This window comes from Oncorhynchus gorbuscha, linkage group LG21 (genome assembly GCF_021184085.1).
Source record: "Oncorhynchus gorbuscha isolate QuinsamMale2020 ecotype Even-year linkage group LG21, OgorEven_v1.0, whole genome shotgun sequence".
Taxonomy (NCBI): Eukaryota; Metazoa; Chordata; class Actinopteri; order Salmoniformes; family Salmonidae; genus Oncorhynchus; species Oncorhynchus gorbuscha.
In genome coordinates, this window is record NC_060193.1 from 30,506,253 (window position 1) to 30,528,294 (window position 22,042).

The 22,042-nt window shown below is 43.6% G+C and overlaps 2 protein-coding genes across 14 annotated transcripts in view; both read left to right on the plus strand.

Moving 5' to 3' along the window:
- The window catches only part of ablim2 (actin binding LIM protein family, member 2), a 118,854-nt gene extending 112,195 nt beyond the window's left edge, over positions 1 to 6,659 (plus strand). For all 13 annotated transcript variants that reach the window (XM_046318746.1, XM_046318744.1, XM_046318749.1 and 10 more), the window contains one exon: positions 5,889 to 6,659. In XM_046318746.1, coding sequence (XP_046174702.1) covers positions 5,889 to 6,002 — 114 coding nt within the window. In that variant the 3' untranslated portion in view covers positions 6,003 to 6,659. The remainder of the gene's footprint in view (positions 1 to 5,888) is intronic.
- A 5,209-nt stretch (positions 6,660 to 11,868) lies between these two features.
- afap1 (actin filament associated protein 1) overlaps positions 11,869 to 22,042 on the plus strand; it is a 128,200-nt gene continuing 118,026 nt past the window's right edge. The window contains exon 1 of the mRNA XM_046318989.1: positions 11,869 to 12,063. Within this exon, the coding sequence (XP_046174945.1) occupies positions 12,045 to 12,063 (19 nt within the window). The 5' untranslated portion in view covers positions 11,869 to 12,044. The remainder of the gene's footprint in view (positions 12,064 to 22,042) is intronic.

A 22,042-nucleotide genomic window follows, 5' to 3' on the forward strand; every position in this document is an offset into this window, starting at 1 on the left:
TGTCTGTGAGTGTGTATGCACTTACTGTATGTGCCACTGTCCACAAATCACATACGTCCTCTTATATGTGTCAGGCTATGGGTTTGTGTGTGTGTGTGTGAGACGGAGTGACTGTTTTCAGATGATAAGTCATCATCTCTCGGGGTGAAGCAACATTATCCAGGCAGTAAAGTTTTTTTTATCTCAAACTGGTGATTTCATTTTTCACTCATACAAACCCCATCTGTGTATGTAATACCACGTAGAGCCAGGCCTACACACACACACACACACACACACACACACACACACACACACACACACACACACACACACACACACACACACACACACACACACACACACACACACACACACACACACACACACACACACACACACACACACACACACACACACAAAGATTTATGCAAATCTGCTGTGGAATCCCATTAAACCCACCATGAGATCACACTGTGTTTTGCAGTATGTGTGTGTGTGTGTGTGTGCGTGTGTGTGTTGATATTTACCAGCGGGACAGACGGTGGTTTCCCCGTACACAGACAGACAGACAAAGACAGATGCGTCTATTATGTGTATGGATGGTTGTGATTACCAAGAGTTATTAAGTCATTCGTTCTGTGCTCAGAACCGGTGAGACTAACAATGCATGTGGAGATTATTACTAGACATAAAGTGTCTTAATGCAACACCACAACAATGAGCTCCAAATACAGATGTCTGGATTTTGATGACGTAACTGAATGGAGACACTGAGGCTGCACTGATCCGACATCAGTTGTTATCTTAACTACAGTATTAACTACAGTATTTCCCCAAGACCCTGTTGGTAGTCTAGGTATGGTTTTCGATTTATAGTAACCTGATTACAAAGTTTGTCAGTTTGAATCCAGCAGTTGTTTTTGAGGGCCTCCCGAGTGGCGCAGTGGTCTAAGGTTGTGCCACTAGAGATTCTGGGTTCGAGTCCAAGCTCTGTCGCAGCCGGGCCGCGACCGGGAGACCCATGGGGCGACGCACAATGTGCCCAGCGTCGTCCGGGTCAAGGGAGGGTTTGACCGGCAGGGATATCCTTGTCCCATCGCGCACTAGCGACTCCTGTGGCGGGCCGGGCACAGTGCACGCTGACACTGCCAGGTGTACAGTATTTCCTCTGACACATTGGTGCGGCTGGCTTCCGGGTTAAGAGGGCATTGTGTCAAGAAGCAGCGCGGCTAGGTTGGGTTGTGTTTTCGGAGGACGCACGGCTCTCGAACTTCGTCTCTCCTGAGTCCGTTCAGCAGTTGCAGCGACGAGACAAGACTGTATCTACCAATTGGATACCACGAAATATGGGAGAAAACGGGGTAAAACAAATCGAAAGTGATTTATTTTTGTTTTAAGCCTATTCCTAACGTTAAGATTTCGGAGTTAATACCTAAACTTAACCCTAACCTTAAAAATGTGGAGTTAATACCTAAACTCAACCCTAACCTTAAAAATGTGGAGTTAATACCTAAACTTAACCCTAACCTTAAAAATGTGGAGTTAATACCTAAACTCAACCCTAACCTTAAAAATGTGGAGTTAATACCTAAACTTAACCCTAACCTTAAAAATGTGGAGTTAATACCTAAACTCAACCCTAACCTTAAAAATGTGGAGTTAATACCTAAACTTAACCCTAACCTTAAAAATGTGGAGTTAATACCTAAACTCAACCCTAACCTTAAAAATGTGGAGTTAATACCTAAACTCAACCCTAACCTTAAAAATGTGGAGTTAATACCTAAACTCAACCCTAACCTTAAAAATGTGGAGTTAATACCTAAACTCAACCCTAACCTTAAAAATGTGGAGTTAATACCTAAACTCAACCCTAACCTTAAAAATGTGGAGTTAATACCTAAACTTAACCCTAACCTTAAAAATGTGGAGTTAATACCTAAACTCAACCCTAACCTTAAAAATGTGGAGTTAATGCCTAAACTCAACCCTAACCTTAAAAATGTGGAGTTAATACCTAAACTCAACCCTAACCTTAAAAATGTGGAGTTAATGCCTAAACTTAACCTTAACCTTAAAAATGTGGAGTTAATGCCTAAACTTAACCTCAACCTTAAGATAGTGGAGTTAATGCCTAAACTTAATTTGACAGAAATTTGACATTTGACATAGAAATTTGACATTTGTAACAACTTCGAAATTTGATCTTTGAGAAACATGGATGAACGTCTAATTCCGACGTGAGACTGTGAGAGCTAGTTGCTGTGTGTGTTATACAACATAGAGCTAGGTCCACACACACACACACACACACACACACACACACACACACACACACACACACACACACACACACACACACACACACACACACACACACACACACACACACACACACACACACACACACACACACACACACACACACACAGATCTATACAAATCTGCTGTGGAATCCCATTAAACCCACCATGAGATCACACTGTGCTTTGCAGTGTGTGTGCGTGCGTGTGTCGATATTTACCAGCGGGACAAACACACAGACACCCCAGTGGCTTCCCCATACACAGGCAGACAGACAAAGTCAGATGCCTGTATTATGTGGATGGAGGGCTGTGATTACTAAGAGTAATAATGGCAAATAGAAATCCAATATGGATGGTGTTAAGAGATAGATGGGAGGGGTTGAATGGAGCTGAAAGTTGGGAATAATAAAAGCGAATAACAACAACATAACTAATGTAAAACACACTGTGTCCGTAAAACGTACACTACCGTTCAAAAGTTTGGGGTCACTTAGAAACGTCCTTGTTTTTGAAAGAAAAACACATTTTTTGTCCAATAAAATAACATCAAATTGATCAGAAATACAGTGTAGACATTGTTAATGTTTTAAATGACTATTGTAGCTGGAAACGGCAATTTTTGAATGGACAATCTACATAGGCATACAGAGGCCCATTATCAGCAATCATCACTCCTGTGTTCCAATGGCACGTTGTGTTACCTAATTCAAGTTTGTCATTTTAAAAGGCTAATTGATTATTAGAAACCCCTTTTGCAATAATGTTAGCACAGCTGAAAACTGTTGTTCTGATTAAAGAAACAATAAAACTGGCCTTCTTTAGACTGAAGTTCTCGTACAACGCTGTGTACTACTCCCTTCATTGAACAGCACAAACTGGCCCTAACCAGAATGGAAAGAGGAATGGGAGGCCCCGGTGCACATCTGAGCAAGAGGACAAGTACATTTGAGTGTCTAGTTAGAGAAACAGACGCCTCACAAGTCCTCAACTGGCAGCTTCATTATTAAATAGTAGCCGCAAAACACCAGTCTCGGCGTCAACAGTGAAGAGGCGACTCCGGGATGCTGGCCTTCTAGGCAGGTGTGTGTACCATGTTGCATTCATCTGATGTGATGCCAGCGGTGTCTTGCCCAGATTCCTCCCTTCTCCGCTGGAGATGCCTGGTCGTTATGGAAACTAGTTGATTGACCGTCACACGATGACAGCCCGATTCTGTACTGAACAAAAATATAATCATAATATTCAACAATTTCAAAGATTTTCAGTTCATAGAAGGAAATCAGTCAATTTAAATAAATTCATTAGGCCCTCATCTATGAATTTCACATGACTGTGCAGGTGAGCAGCCATGAGTGGGCCTTTGAGGGCATAGGCCCACCCACAGGGGAGCCAGGCCCAGCCAATCAGAATGATTTTTTCCCCCACAAAAGGGCTTTATTACAGACAGAAATACTCCTCAGCACCCCAGATCCCCCTTCTCAGACGATCCCACAGGTGGAAAATCGGATGTGGAGGTCCTGGGCTGGCATGGTTTCACGTTGTTTGCAGTAGTGAGGCCAGTTGGATGTACTGCCAAATTCTCTAAAATGATTTTGGAGGCGGCTTATGGTAGAGAAATAAACATTACATTATCTGGCAACAGCACTGTTGGACATTCCTGCAGTCAGCATGCCAATTGCACAGCCCCTTAAAACTTGAGACATCTGTGGCATTGTGTTGTGTGACACAACTGCACATTTTTAGAGTGGCCTTTTATTGTTCCCAGCACAAGGTGCACCTGTGTAATGACCATGCTGTTTAATCAGCTTCTTGATATGCCACACCTGTCAGGTGAGTGGATGATATTGTCAAAGGGGAAATGCTCTCTAACAGCGGTGTAAACAAAATTGTGCACAACATTTGAGAGAGAAAAATATTTTTTTGTGCGTATGGAACATTTCTTGGATCTTTTATTTCAGCTCATGGAAGAAAAAAAACGATTCCATCGTATACTTTTGACATTTTGGGGGGTTATAGTAATTGTAATGTGAGCCAAACAGGGGATAGACATGGTTCTGAGGCATGAACTTTAATTTGGGTGTTAAATCTTTCATTAAAGAACCAGTGACCAATGATATTCTCATGCTGAACACAACAGTAGGTTTTGGGTCACACATGGATGGTATGAGGTTGAGGTTTCATGGTGAAGAAAGTTGTGTAAGATGTGTGTAAGTGTAGGTACATTTGGACCAGAGGATAACGTAAGTATGATAAGCTTATGTTAAGCATTATACAGCACTTATCTCAAATAGAATTGAAATACAAAAGCAGGTTGTAAGCACAGCTTAAGAGGATGAAGCTCCTAGCAGGTCCAGCCAGCCCTTTAGGCCTCATCTTAGGGGTTAGTGTTTGCCATCCCACACAGGCCCTCTCTCCATCTGTGGTCACCCCAGACATAGTGTGTCCAAGTCAGGCCCTCAGCTCTGCTCCCCTGGGTTTAAAAAAATGTAACTAGGAACAGTGAGTTTACTGCCTTGTTCAGGGGCAGAACGGCAGATTTTTACCTTGTCAGCTCGGGGATTCGAGCTTGCAACCTTTTGGTTACTAGTCCAACGCTCGAACCACGAAGCTACCTGCCGCCACTAAGGAGTGGGGTGTGGTGGTGGGGGTAAGCGCAACACCTGTCACTGCGGTCTCACTCTCTCTCTCAATTCAATTCAAAGGGATTTATTAGCATGGGAAACACATGTTTACATCTCTCTGTGTGTGTGTGAGAGTGGTGTTGTTACAGGGGCTGAGTGAGGCGACTGCACTCAAGTGCACTTCACAGGACATGGAATCCTGCACTTAAACAGATGGCTAAATGCACTGTCCGTGGTTGATACTGTAGCTGCTGACATACTTATGTCAGTTTTGATTGTGTGCCCTGATAAAAGTGAACTATGTATTTGATAGTATCTCTCTCTCTCTCTCACCTCTTCTTTTCTCTCTCTCACCACTCTTTCTCTTGCCTCTCTTATATTCTCTCTTTCCTCTCTTATATTCTCTCTTTCCTCTCTTATATTCTCTCTTTCTATTCTCTGTCTGTCTGTCTGTCTGTCTGTCTGTCTGTCTGTCTGTCTGTCTGTCTGTCTGTCTGTCTGTCTGTCTGTCTGTCTGTCTGTCTGTCTGTCTGTCTGTCTGTCTGTCTGTCTGTCTGTCTGTCTGTCTGTCTGTCTGTCTGTCTGTCTGTCTGTCTGTCTGTCTGTCTGTCTGTCTGTCTGTCTGTCTGTCTGTCTGTCTGTCTGTCTGTCTGTCTGTCTGTCTGTCTGTCTGTCTGTCTGTCTGTCTGTCTGTCTGTCTGTCTGTCTGTCTGTCTGTCTGTCTGTCTGTCTGTCTGTCTGTCTGTCTGTCTGTCTGTCTGTCTGTCTGTCTGTCTGTCTGTCTGTCTGTCTGTCTGTCTGTCTGTCTGTCTGTCTGTCTGTCTGTCTGTCTGTCTGTCTGTCTGTCTGTCTGTCTGTCTGTCTGTCTGTCTGTCTGTCTGTCTGTCTGTCATATTCCCACTATTTTGCTTCCACAGATTGTCGGTCCTGTCATTCTAATGAATACAAACATATTGTCTTGTATTCTTGTCTCTTCCAGAGACACCTCTCCCCAGAGGACTTCCAGCATGTGTTCGGGATGACCCTGGACCAGTTTGACCGCATGGCCCTGTGGAAGAAGAACGACATGAAAAAGAAGGCACGCCTTTTCTAAAGCCAAGTGACTGTAACAGGGATAGAAATAGCATCTCTAGTCTACAACGTCTGTCAGTCTGGATGAAAGGAAATCAGAAAGAAAAAAAACCCATCAGAAATCATCTATATATGCACCGCCATACGACGTTGCGCCTGCGAAACATCATCTCTGCCAGAATAAGGAAGGTGGAGACATTTGCACGATGTTGCCGTGACCGACATCCAACGTCGGGGCAATGTTCGTCACATATAGCTTTTGTATGCGTTGTGGTCTGAATGTTATTTTTTTATAACCTTTGGGGAGGTGGGGGGGAGATGCATTTGCATGGCCCGTGACACCACTCCTCCTCTTCCCCTCTCCCCGCCTCTATGTGAGTTCTGCATCCCCCACCCCCTTCCTCCCCAAAAAGAGAAATAGGCTTTTTTCTCTTTGTCTCTGTTTCTTCCTGGTTCAACGTCTGCCTCTTCTACGGTCTTTATCTCGACTTGGAACAATATCTCTGTCTGTTTTCTATCTGTTTCGTTTTCCCCTCTTTTATCATTCCTGCTATCTGTTTTTCTTACCCTCTCTTATGGTCTCTCTCTCTCACTTGATCTTTCCTTATCTACCATGTCTCATTTAAGGTCTCTCTCTCTCTCTCTCTCTCTCTCGCTCTCACCCCCCTCTCTCTCTCATTCTCCCCCCTCTCTTTCTCCCCCTCTCTCTTTCTCTCTCTCATTCTCTCCCCCTCTCTCTTTCTCTCTCTCATTTTCTCCCCCCTCTCTCTTTCTCTCTCTCATTCTCTCCCCCTCTCTCTCTTTCTCTCTCTTTCTCTCACCCCCCTCTCTCTCTCTCATTCTCCCCCTCTCTTTCTCTCTCTCATTTTCACCCCCTCTCTCTTTCTCTCTCTCATTCTCTCCCCTCTCTCTCTTTCTCTCTCTTTCTCTCACCCCCCTCTCTCTCTCTCTCATTCTCCCCCCTCTCTTATTCTCTCTCATTCTCACCCCTCTCTTTTTCTCTCTCATTCTCCCCCTCTCATTCTCTCTCCCCTCTCTCTTTCTCTCTCTTTCTCTCTCTCTCATTCTCCCCCTCTCTTTCTCTCTCTCATTCTCTCCCCCCTCTCTCTTTCTCTCTCTTTCTCTTACCACCTCACCTCTCCTCTTACTCCTCTTCTCTGTCTTTTTCCATCTCCTTTTCTTTCTTTCTTTCTTTCTTTCTTTCTTTCTTTTTTCATTCTTTCTTTCTTTCTTTCTTTCTTTTTTTTCATTCTTTCTTTTCTCTCTCTCTCTATCCTCCCTTTCCCCGCTGTAGCCTGTGCTAGCCTCTAACTCACTACAACTTATAGTCTCATATCGGAACAACAGATGTATCATTTTACAGCAGTGAAGGTTAAGATAGGAAAAGTTTATCTTCTCCTTTTTTAAGTGGGTAGTTTGTTTGATAGCCATGCCATGATTTGTTGATAGAGGGCTGTATCTTACACACGCCACTCATAAATCAGTGAAGATGGGAGTGTTGGGGTTGGATCAGAGCCAACAGCATGAATCATGGGTAAAAACAGTACCATAGGCACCACTGATACCCATAGCAGATGTATAGAGCCTCAGGTTCTTTCAAGCCCTGTTGTCAAACACTGCCTTGCCAGACACTTTTACGTAAATCCCTTCCCATCAAAAACCTACATTATTTTTATAAGCTATTTTTGACTCCTGGATGGCCGTCATCCATTCTGTGGAAGTTTTCAGATGTGAGAATCGTGTTATGACACCTTTATCATCTGCTCCCCCCTCATTGTCCTCACACTATCTAACACAGGCCTGCAGCAGCACTTGAGCAATACAAGTTAAGCCTTGCTTAATGAATTGATAATGACATATTGACATATAATCTGTACCTTCTGTGATAGAGGATGAACCCTTTCTATGTTCGTTGTTTGTAAATCATTTAGCATCCACTGCCACATATGTAGTGGGGAAACGTATATTGGCTTTGCTAAGTCTCCAGAAACTCCAACAATTAATTCAACCATAAGTGGCATACAATATACAAGTGACATACAGTGTACATATATTTGTCTCGGAGTTTGTTATGCGAGCCAAGGTATATATTGCCTCTAGGGCATGCACGCATATGAGAGATGGTCGAGGTCGTCTACGATGGAAATGTATGAAAATGTTTGTAAAAACATTCTCAATTTGGATCATTTTGGTCCCTCATTTTGGTTAATTATTTTATGTACATTTTGTAACACAACTTTTGTCCAATGAAAAGCCCAATTCAGATGCTTTTGTTTGGCATTTCTTTATAGACATCTTAAAGGGAGGATGAGGATGGTCATCTTTAAATCTAATGGCTATAGGGCAGGTGTATTGGAAAACACATGCTCTATATAAATGAAAAACACAGTCAATCTGAATAAATATCATATTAGAGTTTTGCTCCATCGGTAAGTAGAACATTAAGCCGTCGTCATCAAAGCTCATGTCTCCTGTCTTCCTGACTTTTATCGAAATTCAAATCAAATGTATTTATGACACCCATTTTGCGTCAGCAGATGTCACAAAGGGCTGATTACAGCAGCAATGGAGTCGACCATGTATTAAAGTGCTTGAGTGTGCCTCGTTGAATGTGAATGCCGATAGTGTTGCAGAATGACATTGTCAAATCTAATGTCTGCTTATATCGGATGATCATTTATGCAGTTTGGAAGAATGCTGTGTGTATGGATGTGTGTAAGTTTTGACCTTTTTGGATCACTGTTACGACATCATTGTAACATTGAAAGAATGTTGATGTAGCGTTATCAATGGTGAGGAGGGCTGTCCCAGAACAGAGATCACAATGGAGGGCTGTTCGGAAACACTGTGTTTGTTTTTGTGTTTGAACAGCTGTGGAAACAGTAGTGTAAGCTGAGAGGCAGAAACTAAGGAACACGTATCCAGGTCTGAGCTCTGAACTTGCCCTTAGGCACACACAGATCTGGGATCAGATTCCATTCTCCTAATCCTAACCTTAACTATTAGGGAGGAAATGCTAAATGTGTCTTAGTTCAGTCAGTGTCTACACTCTTAGAAAAAAGGATTCTTTGGCTGTCCCCATAGGAGAACCTTTTTTGGTTCAAGGTTGAACTCATTTGTCATTTGGGTTCCATGTCCTCAACTGAAACCAACAAGGGTTTTTCAAAGGGTTCTCCTACAGGGACAGCCAAAGAACCCTTTTAGGTTCCTTATAGCAGTGTAGGGCCAAGTGCATTCTGTTTTGCTCAAGGGTCAGGCCAGATCAGCAGAGCTCACATAGCCCAGATACACACCAGGCCAGATCAGCAGAGCTCAGATAGCCCGGATGCACACCAGGCCAGATCAGCAGAGCTCACATAGCCCAGATGCACACCAGGCCAGATCAGCAGAGCTCACATAGCCCAGATACACACCAGGCCAGATCAGCAGAGCTCACATATCCCAGATGCACACCAGGCCAGATCAGCAGAGCTCACATAGCCCAGATACACACCAGGCCAGATCAGCAGAGCTCACATAGCCCAGATACACACCAGGCCAGATCAGCAGAGCTCACATAGCCCAGATACACACCAGGCCAGATTGCACAACCCGTTCATCTCATTAGGTAAACAGGCCTCCCACTCAGAGGAATCAGCTGCGTGTCTCTCTTACGTCAAGGTCAATACAGTGTTGGATTCACAACTTTATTTACGCTTTTGATACAGGAAATCGGAAGGAGCTGCCCAATAGATGCAATTTTTTTCTTCCGATTTATTTTGAATATAGAGACATAATAACATATCATATGGTCAATGTGTGGCTTCTGTTTTTGCTTGTTTGATTGTAATGGAAGCCAGATATTTATGAATATCCTATGTATGCAGGTATATGTCCATTGCGCCACTATAGTCACAGAGAAGTGTATTACCATGTTTGTTATAGAATGTCCCGTGAAAATAAGTCTGCCTCATTGTATTAACCCCAATGTTATGGAATGACTGGTCTATATCAAATATGTTGTTCTTTTAACCTAATGGCTAGGCGTAACGCGAGTTACGTAAGTCTCTGTGGCACACAATTAGAATTATTCTGACATTGCCGTTATGCAATATGATGACGTTAAAATGAATTTGGCTCTGTCACAATCTATTATTTTGCACTGTGTAACCAACGGATACCATATGCTGTGATTCGCTGTTGTTGAGGCCCTGTGGAGGATGATGAGAGGCTGAAAATATGGCTTAACATGATTCTAATGCTGTAACTAAGCCTATTGTTTAGCTTTTGTTCTTATTTGGCTTCGCTGGTTTGCAAGAAATACTGATGTCCATCTTTAAATAAATGTTTCATTCAGTACCGTTTCTTTTTGATGTGTGCTGTGGTTTTATGGTAATTTAACTGGTCAGAATCTTGACTGTTTGGGTAGTTGCTTGAGCAGTCTGTGAAAACTCCTTTGTGTTATTCTCAGACAAACTGAAATGTCTCAGTGGCACCTATCAAACGAGAGTAAGCTAACTTTGTATACGTGACAGTCTCTTCGGGTGTGAGGAAAGTGTGTTCCAGACACAACAGACATCCTTATTGGTTCATATCAGGGCTCTCCAACCCTGTTCCCTGTTCTCCAACCCTGTTCCTAATCGAGTGTACCTGATTCTAATAATGAGCTAGTTGATATCCTGAATCTGGTTAGTTACGACTGGAGTTGCAGTGACAAACGACAGTAGGGTAGCTCTAGAATAGGGCTGGAGAGACCTGGTTAATATTCATTTAGTCCAGAGGTGTCAAACTCATTCCGTGGAGGGCCTTTTTGTCTTCTTGGTTTTGGTTGTTCCTTCCATTTAAGACCTAGACAACTAGGTGAAGGGAGTTCCTTACTAATCAGTGACCTTAATTCATCAATCAAGTACAAGGGAGGAGCGAAAACCCTCGGACACTTGGCCCTCCGTGGAATCGGTTTGACGTATGTGATTTAGTCTGAATTAGTCTGAATTTAGTCTAAATTAGTCTAAATTAGAACAGGACATCCGGTTTAAACCCAGTGAACAAATATGCAACTTTGTCTAATTTGTTGCTCTGGGACAAAGGAAAGAAGATTTCTGGGTGCAGTCTTGCTACTGAATCATTTTCCCACACTGTGAATCTATTATGTTGAAACAGGTGCTGATGAAAGGAAGTGAATCATTCTGTGAATCATTGTTGTCATTTGATTCATCATGGTTTCGCATAGCCTGTATGTATAGTAAAACGGAGACTACAGAGATGAGCAAACTGCCATTCTGTGTTAGTTTATTTATTATCTTGATAGGCCTATGTTGATAAATAGTTATTATATCAGCTGCCTCAAATCCACAAGACTGACTATTCTATTTAAAAGACAGACCCCCACCCCTTATCTGTGATTGGGAAAGCCCTTGTAAGCTACGGCTGCGACTGGCTACTACTGTGTCCATCTCCCTGTCTTCTTGACAGCTGGAATATGCTTCTGTCCCATCACCCACGGAAAGTACTGATGGGCATTTCTTGTTTTTTTTCGGTGAACCGGCTGATTTGGCTCCGTTCACGTAAAAGAGCCGGCTCATTTGGATCCCAAACGGCTCTTCGTTCAAAATGCTTAAAAAACAACATAGGCTTTTTTTCATGGTTCTATCTCCAACGTATAACACAAAAGCTAGGCTACCATTATGTCAGATCGTGAAATGCGCGTTCAAATACAGTTTTACCTGGCATTTCTTGTTTTAAATCAGCGTGGACCAGATTGACGCGCTCTCCTCTCCCCACTATGTATTGTTTCTGCAGTGAGGATTCACTCTCTTTGGATCATTATTTTGTAACTTAACTGCAAAAAAAACAACAACATTGTTTTGAGCTCAAAAAAGCAGTAGTGTGCAAATCAGGCAGCCAAAATGAACGCCTCTTTCACCGATGCAATTCGGTACCAACGTTCACCAAAACGATCCGTTCGTTCGTCAATGACCCATCACCAAGGGAAAGGAAGCAAGGAGCTAGGGAAGGGAGACGCACGAGAGTCCACAGCCTGCTTACTATACAGGATAAGTGCGCACCCTGGAAGTATCTAGGCGACATGGACAGAAACGGAAAAGGTAAGCGTCTTTGTTTTACACCAACACATCTACTTTCATTCGTTGTTATTCTGTCCGTGATTGTTGAGATAATTGTAGTCTAACAAAACCACGCGCTCGTAACCATGTTTCTACAGTCGCATAGCTTGCTATCACCTCGAAGGGTGTGTGTCGTTTGTGTTTGGGGAAATATAAGGAGTTTTGCTGTATCATTTTCCAATGTATTATGTAAACGATATCAGTTTGTTTGTTTCCTCCCCCCCCTTGTTTTGGCATAATTACTTCCGTATAAATTGTTTCTATGCCAGTTTTTTTTTTCGTGAGAATAAAATGATTTGCCTCGTCTGTCTCAACTCCAGTTGAGCATTTCAATATAAATGGTCAAAGTATTCTTGCGACAACAACTTGAACAAGGTTGCTATGAGGGATGGAGAGGCACAACACAAAGGAACACGAGGTGTAGACCAACAGGGGGTCCTGCCGGGTGAGCAGGTTGCAGCGTGATTAATTGACAGACTAATGAACTCTCACCGTATGGTGCTCGTGACCATACCCCATTGGCTGGGACACTGTGTAGGTGTATCAAAGGACCCGCATTTGCTTCCTGTCATCGTATTCTCTCCTATCCTTGTATTATTTCCTCCATGTGAACTGAGGCCGAAAATTGAACAGGTAGAGCAAATTATGGCCAAAAGCACCATTCCATGTAGCCTCCCAGTATGTGTAAAGCCTACTGTTTATGCCAAAAAGCTTAGGCTTTAATGGCACAGATGGTGAATTTACCCAGAAACCACAGAGTGGCTGGTTCAAGCTCCAATCCTGCCGTACCCCCTTCATCACTACAACCATATTGCTTTTAACTAGCCTGTAGTTTCAGATGGGTAAAGATGGAAGGGCATGGAACAAGGAAAGGAAATGCTTAAGAGTAAGACTATTGTGATGCAGCATGGTAGGGATCAGCTGGTCGCACCCTGCAGCAGCCACTCTTGGCTGCTGAGACTGACTGGGAGGGAGGGAGGGAGGGGGGAGGGGGATCAAGAAGCTCAGTTATTTAGAACAAATCCAATGAATCAAATATAATGGGGCACAGGATGGGAAAATCTGCTGGGTTTGGATTAATCAGACTACATGTTTAGGAAGGGGCACCGTTTTGAAGGGATAAACAATAACTACAAATGACACTTACCAATGCCTGGGCCATTTTCTTAAATATTGGATTGAAATATGTTTTAACAGCGTTTGTATTTTAGTTGGTCATTGGGCCTGTCTATCGTCTCTATCTCTACCTTAGCTGACCTGTATCCCCTAGTCCCGTTTGTTTACAAGGAATTTGGTGGGGAAATAATCCCTGGAACCTTTACTTCTACTGCCTTTGTTGTATTTTTAACCCTAATTGTGTGTGCCTGAGGCTCGGTATTTCCCCAGCTCTTTATGGAAGCCAAAGCCAATCCACCCCAGTCAGTCCAGGCAGGCAGTCCCTGTAACAATGGACAATGGAAGGCAGACCTACTGTATACATCCTGCAAGCTCTTTGGCCGGAGTATTGGACCAACTCTCTTTTTTAAATTTATTGCGTCCCAAATGGCATCCTATTCACTTTGTAGTGCTCTGGTCAAAAGTAGTGCACTACATAGGGAACAGGGTGTCATTTGGGACACACACTACCTTGCACAACCTGGGAGCGGGCGACAGTGGCCGTGGAGCACACACACGTACTGTAGGTCCCCTGTGACAACTTTCTCGTCCCATGTCCTGATTGATACACAAGAAGTAGCAGCTATTGGGTAGGCCTCAGTGGGTCATTTCCCGTAAAAATATGTGTCTGGGCAGGTGTGGGTGGAGTATGGGTGGTATGGTTTTGAGTTGAATCTGAGGTGAAACCGTGATCCCCTGTCCATAGCAGCGGGAATTAGGGGTGCTGCAGCACACCCTAAAAATCAAAAAGAAAAGTGATCTATAAAAAAATAATCTCATAACAGTAGTGCTCTGGGCCTTTACTAGTCCTGTATTAGCGGGCCGATATAGCCATCTGTAGTGCGGGCAGCAAATTCTCATCCTACATCTTACAGTAACCGACTGAGATTTCTGGCAGTTGGTTCCATTAAGCCGACCATGTCGGTGCTGTGGGCGTTGCTGCTGACGTCACTATTGGACATCTGTGCCCCTGGGTGTGAGGTAGCGAGTTAGCGTGGGGTGCGCAGTGCAACACAGCTGCGAGGGCTGAGATACGGTTCCCCCTGCCATTAATCCATGTCTTGAGTATTATCCCTACCATCACCAACCCACCCTATCCCCACTGATTTAGTGCTAACAGAAAGGGTAATACTACGACAGCATTGAGGCAATGTTGATTAAACGTTTGCAGTGGGGCTCCTTCTCAGTTCCTCGTCGTGCGGGGAAGACTAAGGTTAGCTCGGATTGGAACTGTGCCATTGCGTCTCTCTCTTTCTGTCTTTCTCCATCACTGCTTCTCTGTGTGTTCTCTCATTCTGTAAAATAGATCTGTTCGCTTCTCTTACCTTCCAACTCTCTGAATCTACTTCTATTCTCCATTCCTATCTTTCAGTCTCCTCTTCTCTTTCTCTCTCTCTCTCGCTCTCAAACTTCTGTTTTCCTTACAGGCCGGTGCATGATTTCTGAAGCGTCACTATTCATGTACTGTAGGGTTTCGACCTAGTAAAGGGGATTTTAAAATCTCTCTCTAGTAGTTATGAGTGTACCATATTTTGCCCGAGGACAGTGTTCCTAGACTCCCTCTGTCTGCGCTGTCTCTCTGGTGGCTACAGTGAGTCTGCTGTGCCTCAGGGTGGCGTTCTGTAGTGTGTGTCAGGGCAAGACGCATTACAGCAGGGCTAAAGTGTGAAGGTGGAGTGCACTATGGGAGGATCCGTAGCTCGCTCTCATTCCTCCGAGAGTCTGTTGAGCTCCGCTGTCTTTAGTCCAGGTGTTTGCCTTGAGGAAAACATCCTGCCCCCAATGGTCTGTAAGAAGACAGAATGATGAAGGAAGCATATGTGTGCGTGCGTGCGTGCATGTGATAGTTACTCAGCCTCATTTTCTTCCTGCATAGCCTAGCAGTGACTAAAGCAATGTATCAATTTCTAACATTGTCCTTTGTTATGTAAGGATTAGCCTACCCTTCTCCCTGTCTCCCTGATAATGCCTCTTAAGTATACCTGGGCATAGTTCCACCTCCATTACTCTCCCCACATCTCGCTACAGTCATTCAAACTGACGTCTAGATTTGATTAATGTTATGAATCATTGCTCCAATAATAATTCCGACTTAAAGATCGCCTCCAGTGGCTGGAGCCATCGAGCTGAAACCCTTGGCATGTCATGTGACGAAAAGTTCACGGGGGAAAATCCGAGGTAAAATGTGATTTGCGAGAGTGCACCCCTGTCTGACGCTCGGTACCTGTCGGTGCTTGTGTTATGAGTACCGTGGGGAGAGTAGAGTACGCATGATTGCTCTGCTTCAAGTAGGGATACGAGGGACGACGTTCAGTTCATGTTCTGACAAGGCTGGCATCTGGAGCTGAAGTGAATGCGTTTTGATAGTTTGCGCTGCCTGACACAAGGTCATCATACTAGCGTTGGGGTCATTTTGATGACTCGTTTTTCCAAAGCCGAAAGTCTCTTCGTTCCCTTTCAGCAACAGTTGTCAGTTTTTCTGTGAATCATCTTTGTGATATCCATTTAAGATGTTTGTGTTGAGTTGGATTCTGCTTGGTTAGACATGAACACGACGTATGCATGTCAAAACAATGTGTTTTGAACATCTCCAATATAATGTCCCTGTTCTATTACAGTAACGTATAGCTTGCTCTGGGTTACTGGAAGCCTCTCTCCAGTCCTGGCGGCTGTGTTTTGGATATGGCAAGCGTTCTGGATGTTTGTCCTCTGAATGATGTTATCACAACATTAGCTCTCTCCTCACCCTTAGGAATCCCCCCCCCCACACACACACACACAGGCTCTATCCTTCCCCGCTTCTCTGTTCCCTTCAAGGAAACAAAAAAACATGACTGAACTAGAACCTCAAAGCCATAGCCCGCGGTAAGTAGGGTTGCTGAGGGTGTTGCAGCACCCTCTGATGAATTGACATTTAACGGGGGAAAAAATGTGTGAACTAGGCCTTTTACTACTCCTGTTTGAAAGGGGAAAAATACTCCTCAGCACCTTCCATTAACATGTCAAGAATCCAGATGGAGACTCAAGGCCAGGTAGAAAATCATTAGAGGGAGTGGAGAAGATTGACCTTCTCTATTGTCTGTGAGTACTACTGTAGGGTGTTTTTTTAATTTTTTAAATATTAGTTTTTTTTTGTTTGTTGTTTTTTCTGTGTCTGTCTGTCTACCCACCCCAGGTATTTGAGATAAACCCCCCCAGTGCTGTGAGTCAGTGTCTGAGAGGGCATGAGGTGAGTTTTGCTGCAGGCTCCTTCAGTCATTTGTGCATTGACTCCTCACAAAGAGCAGTGTGTGTGTGTGTGTGTCTCAGCTCTGAACTACTCAACACAGAGGGGTGAGCACAGAAGAGCATGAGCCCTTCCCTGCCTCCCATTGTTTGTCTGTCCAACTCCTCCCCTCTCTATCTGTCTTTCACATTTACTCTTTAATATTTAACAGTTAAACACAGTATATAGAATTCACTTGTTCTCAGTCTTGTCTCTCCATAAAATCTCTCATTCCTACTTTCTTTCCATCTGACCTGGCTTCTCCCCAATGAAGTTTCTCTCTCTCTCTCTCTCTCACCCCTCTCTCTCTCACCCTCTCTCTCTCTCTCCCTCTCTCTCTCTCTCTCTCTCTCTCTCTCTCTCTCTCTCTCTCTCTCTCTCTCTCTCTCTCTCTCTCTCTCTCTCTCTCTCTCTCTCTCTCTCTCTCTCACCCTCTCTCTCTCTCTCTCACTCTCTCTCTCTCTCTCTCTCTCTCTCTCTCTCTCTCTCTCTCTCTCTCTCTCTCTCTCTCTCTCTCTCTCTCTCTCTCTCTCTCTCTTACCCTCTACCTCTCTAATTAGGGTCTCTGTAAAATAATGGTTATTAGCCTCTTTCTCTCCCTCCCTCTCTCTGCCTCTCCAGTCTTCTCGGGAGGAGAGGAGGAAGGATTCCAGTTAATCAGACTGTGTGTGTCTATACTCCCTGCACAGTCGTCTGGTCACCCTGACCACCAAGCCTCCCCACATGGTAGCAATTTGAAGCGAGGGACGAGAAAGGATAGATAGAAGATGAAAGAGGGGAGGTAGTTAGCGCCCTTGCCACATTTATGAGACGGAGGTTGCCGGGGAAAGTGGTGCGGTTTGGGTCGGACCCAAAGTAGATCTATAAAGTAGAGGGAAGGATATAGTTTGAGAGAGAAATGATGTTCGCCTCAGAGTGTCACTTTGCTCCCGTAAAAGGCTATTGGATTCCACTAATGGCTCCCAGCCGCTAGGGAAGTTAGCACGGTAGGATCAAACGGTTTGGGCTGTTTCACGGCGTGGGATCGATGTTGGATGTGGTGTGAACATCTGTAACATAACCAAATAATGTGGTGTTTTGGTCATCAAAATGGACTTGTTCACAGACTTTGTTGATGTGTTCCATTGAGGGTGAGACTAGGTTGAATTAAAAGGAGACGTATCTACAGTATACCAGGTTAGGGGAGAGAACTGTTGTTTAGATCTATAGGCCGAATGTCATGTCTTCACATTTTCAAGTGGTCCCTCATAACACAGCTGTTCCTTTCGTTGGCATTCACACACGGGTTATTGGATTACTACACACACACACTCGCACATTATAAACAGCTTCATCGGTGCATAAAGGTTGGGCTTGTAAGCGCATGGTTCTACAAGGTGCAGTCCCGTCATTCTTTCACTAGGGTAGTTTGTCTCCCTGCCCGTTGCCTTTCATCCTAAATATTTTCACACACGGCACCTGCCTGCAGACACATCTGCCTGCGTCCTGTTCGATCTGTGCAGACCTGCATAGACATCGGCATGGCAGTGGCACATCTTCCACATACACGTGCATGCTCACACACTCACAAGCGCGCCTACACACTAGAGGTCGACCGAATATGATTTTTCAACGCCGATACCGATTATTGGAGGACCAAAAAAGCCGATACCGATTAATCGGACGATTTAATAAATACATAATATTTTTTCATTTGTAATAATGACAATTACAACAATACTGAATTAACACTTATTTTAACTTTAATATAAAACATCAACAAAATCAATTTGGCCTCAAATAAGTAATGAAACATGTTCAATTTGGTTTAAATAATGCAAAAACAAAGTGTTGGAGAAGAAAGTAATATGTGCCATGTAAAAATGTGTGCCATGTAAAAAAGCTGACGTTTAAGTTCCTTGCTCAGAACATATGAAAGTTGGTAGTTCCTTTTAACATGAGACTTCAATATTCCAAGGTAAGAGGTTTTAGTTTGTAGTTAATATAGTATTTATAGAACTATTTCTCTCTCTACCATTTGTATTTCATATACCTTTGACTATTGGATGTTCTTATAGGCACTATAGTATTGTCAGTGTAACAGTATAGCTTCCGCCCCCTTCTTCGCCCCTACCTGGGCTCGAACCAGGAACACATCGACAACAGCCACGCTCGAAGCATCGTTATCCATCGCTCCACAAAAGCCGCGGCCCTTGCAGCGCAAGGGGAATAACCACTCCAAATCTAAAAGCGAGTGACGTTTGAAACAGTATTAGCGCACACCCAGCTAACTAGCTAGCCATTTCACATTGGTTACACCAGCCATTAGGCTGAAGTCTTAAAGTCAAAACAGCGCTGTGCTTGCGAAGAGCTGCTGGCAAAACGCACGGAAGTGCTGTTTGAATGAATTATTATGGGCCTGCTGCTGCTCAGTCAGACTGCTCTATCAAATCAGACTTAATTATAACATAATAACACACAGAAATACGAGCCTTTGGTCATTAATATGATCGAATCCGGAAACTATCATTTCGAAAACAAAAAGTTTATTATTTCAGTGAAATACGGAACCGTTCGGTATTTTATCTAACGGGTGGCATCCCTAAGTCTAAATATTCTTGTTACATTGCACAACCTTCAATGTATGTCATAATTACGTAGAATTCTGGCAAATTTGTATGCAATGAGCCAGGCAGCCCAAACTGTTGCATATACCCTGACTCTGCGTGCAATGAATGCAAGAGAAATGACACAATTTCACCTGGTTAATATTGCCTGCTAAACTGGATTAGTAGTTATAACAAGTGATTATGATTGATTGTTTTTTACAAGATAAGTTTAATGCTAGCTAGCAATTTACCTTGGCTTCTACTGCATTCGCGTAACAGGCAGGCTACTCGTGGAGTACAATGGTTAAAGCGTTGGACTAGTTAACTGTGCGGTTGCAAAGTGGAACCCCTGAGCTGACATGGTGAAAATCTGTCGTTCTGCAGTTAACCCACAGTTCCAAGGCAGTCATTGAAAATAAGAATGTGTTCTTAACTGACTTGCCTAGTTAAATAAAAGGTATAAAATATATATATATATATAATTCTTTTTAATAATCGGAGATCGGCGCCCAAAAATACAGATTTTCCGATTGTTATGAAAACTTGAAATCGGCCCTAATTAATCGGCCATTCCGATCAATCGGTCGACCTCTAATACACACACTAGCGTTTCATGGTATCCCGAAACCTCTATACTTTTTTTGTTTTTCGATACTAGAACATGAACGGTACTAAAACGGTTGTTACTTTCTGTCCAACGTGTCTCACGTTGTAGACAGACTTCATCCTCTCAGTCAGTATATCAGACAGGCTTTTCTTGTCGCTGTTTTGAGTATCGTGGCGGTATTGAGTATCGTGATACTAAATCTGGTATTGTGTCAAACTTCTGGTATCGTGACAACACTAACATACATGCACGCACATCACATTCACAACGCAGTGAATTCTCTGAATTTGTTTCCTTGTGAATGACCTAGTCGATCAGAACCCCCAAAATGCTGCAATTGCGGTCTTCCTGACCGTAGCCCTCAGCTACAACTGTCAACACCAGACAGGGAACGGAACCATCACATTCCTCCAATCCCATTTCCTGGAAGACACACACACCACATTGTCAAACATGAACATGAGGCTGTCTGTCATATTCTTTCAGCGCTCATCATCCCTTTCGTCTCATTCCTCAGCCCTGGAATGACTTGGCCTGTTGATGGGCTGCTTATGCTGTGGCTCAGCAAGGGTGTGTGTGTGTGTGTGTGTGTGTGTGTGTGTGTGTGTGTGTGTGTGTGTGTGTGTGTGTGTGTGTGTGTGTGTGTGTGTGTGTGTGTGTGTGTGTGTGTGTGTGTGTGTGTGTGTGTGTGTGTGGTTGGTTGTTGTAGCCTCTCCCAGGGATCCTGTACCCTATTTGATGTGCAGCGGTATCACCCTCTGGGCTTTTTAATAAAGACGTCTGTTATCTGTAATCAGGCAATAACAACTAGTCTCTCTGGGCTGAGAGGGGGTCCTTCTCATATCCTAGTAGAGGAAATGTTAATGGGATTGAGCTGGACGCTGTGTGTTTTGGGTGAGGCTGTAGTTTGTGTTGCGGTTCCGGACTGGACTTCTTCTATTAGCGCATCTGTCCTGGTACTGTATAGGGTTGTAGTTGTTGAATTGACCAAAGCTATAGTAACATTTAAATACAGAGCTGGTTAGAGAGAGAGGAGGGGTAGAGAGATGGGGAAGAGAAACAAAGACCACTGGTTTGATGTGGAATGCAAAAACCTAAGAAAGAAATTGAGAAACCTATCCAACCAAAAACATAGAGACCCAGAAATCTGCACTATGATGAATCACTAAAACAATATAGATATACACTACTGAAAAGGAACAGCATGTCAGAAATCAGTTCAATGTAATCAAATCAAATCAAATTTTATTTGTCACATACACATGGTTAGCAGATGTTAATGCGAGTGTAGCGAAATGCTTGTGCTTCTAGTTCCGACAATGCAGTGATAACCAACAAGTAATCTAACTAACAATTCCAAAACTACTGTCTTATACACAGTGTAAGGGGATAAGGAATATGTACATAAGGATATATGAATGAGTGATGGTACAGAGCAGCATACAGTAGATGGTATCGAGTACAGTATATACATATGAGATGAGTGTGTAGACAAAGAAAACAAAGTGGCATAGTTAAAGTGGTAGTGATACATGTATTACATATGGATGCAGTCGATGATGTAGAGTACAGTATATACATATGCATATGAGATGAATAATGTAGGGTAAGTAACATTATATAAGGTAGCATTGTTTAAAGTGGCTAGTGATATATTTACATCATTTCCCATTATTAAAATGGCTGGAGTTGGGTCAGTGTCAATGACAGTGTGTTGGCAGCAGCCACTCAATGTTAGTGGTGGCTGTTTAACAGTCTTATGGCCTTGAGATAGAAGCTGTTTTTCAGTCTCTCGGTCCCAGCTTTGATGCACCTGTACTGACCTCGCCTTCTGGATGATAGCGGGGTGAACAGGCAGTGGTTCGGGTGGTTGATGTCCTTGATGATCTTTATGGCCTTCCTGTAACATCATGTGGTGTAGGTGTCCTGGAGGGCAGGTAGTTTGCCCCCAGTGATGCGTTGTGCAGTCCTCACTACCCTCTGGAGAGCCTTACGGTTGAGGGCGGAGCAGTTGCCGTACCAGGCGGTGATACAGCCCGCCAGGATGCTCTCGATTGTGCATCTGTAGAAGTTTGTGAGTGCTTTTGGTGACAAGCCGAATTTCTTCAGCGTCCTGAGGTTGAATAGGCGCTGCTGCGCCTTCTTCACGACGCTGTCAGTGTGAGTGGACCAATTCAGTTTGTCTGTGACGTGTATGCCGAGGAACTTAAAACTAGCTACCCTCTCCACTACTGTTCCATCGATGTGGATAGGGGGGTGTTCCCTCTGCTGTTTCCTGAAGTCCACAATCATCTCCTTAGTTTTGTTGACGTTGAGTGTGAGGTTATTTTCCTGACACCACACTCC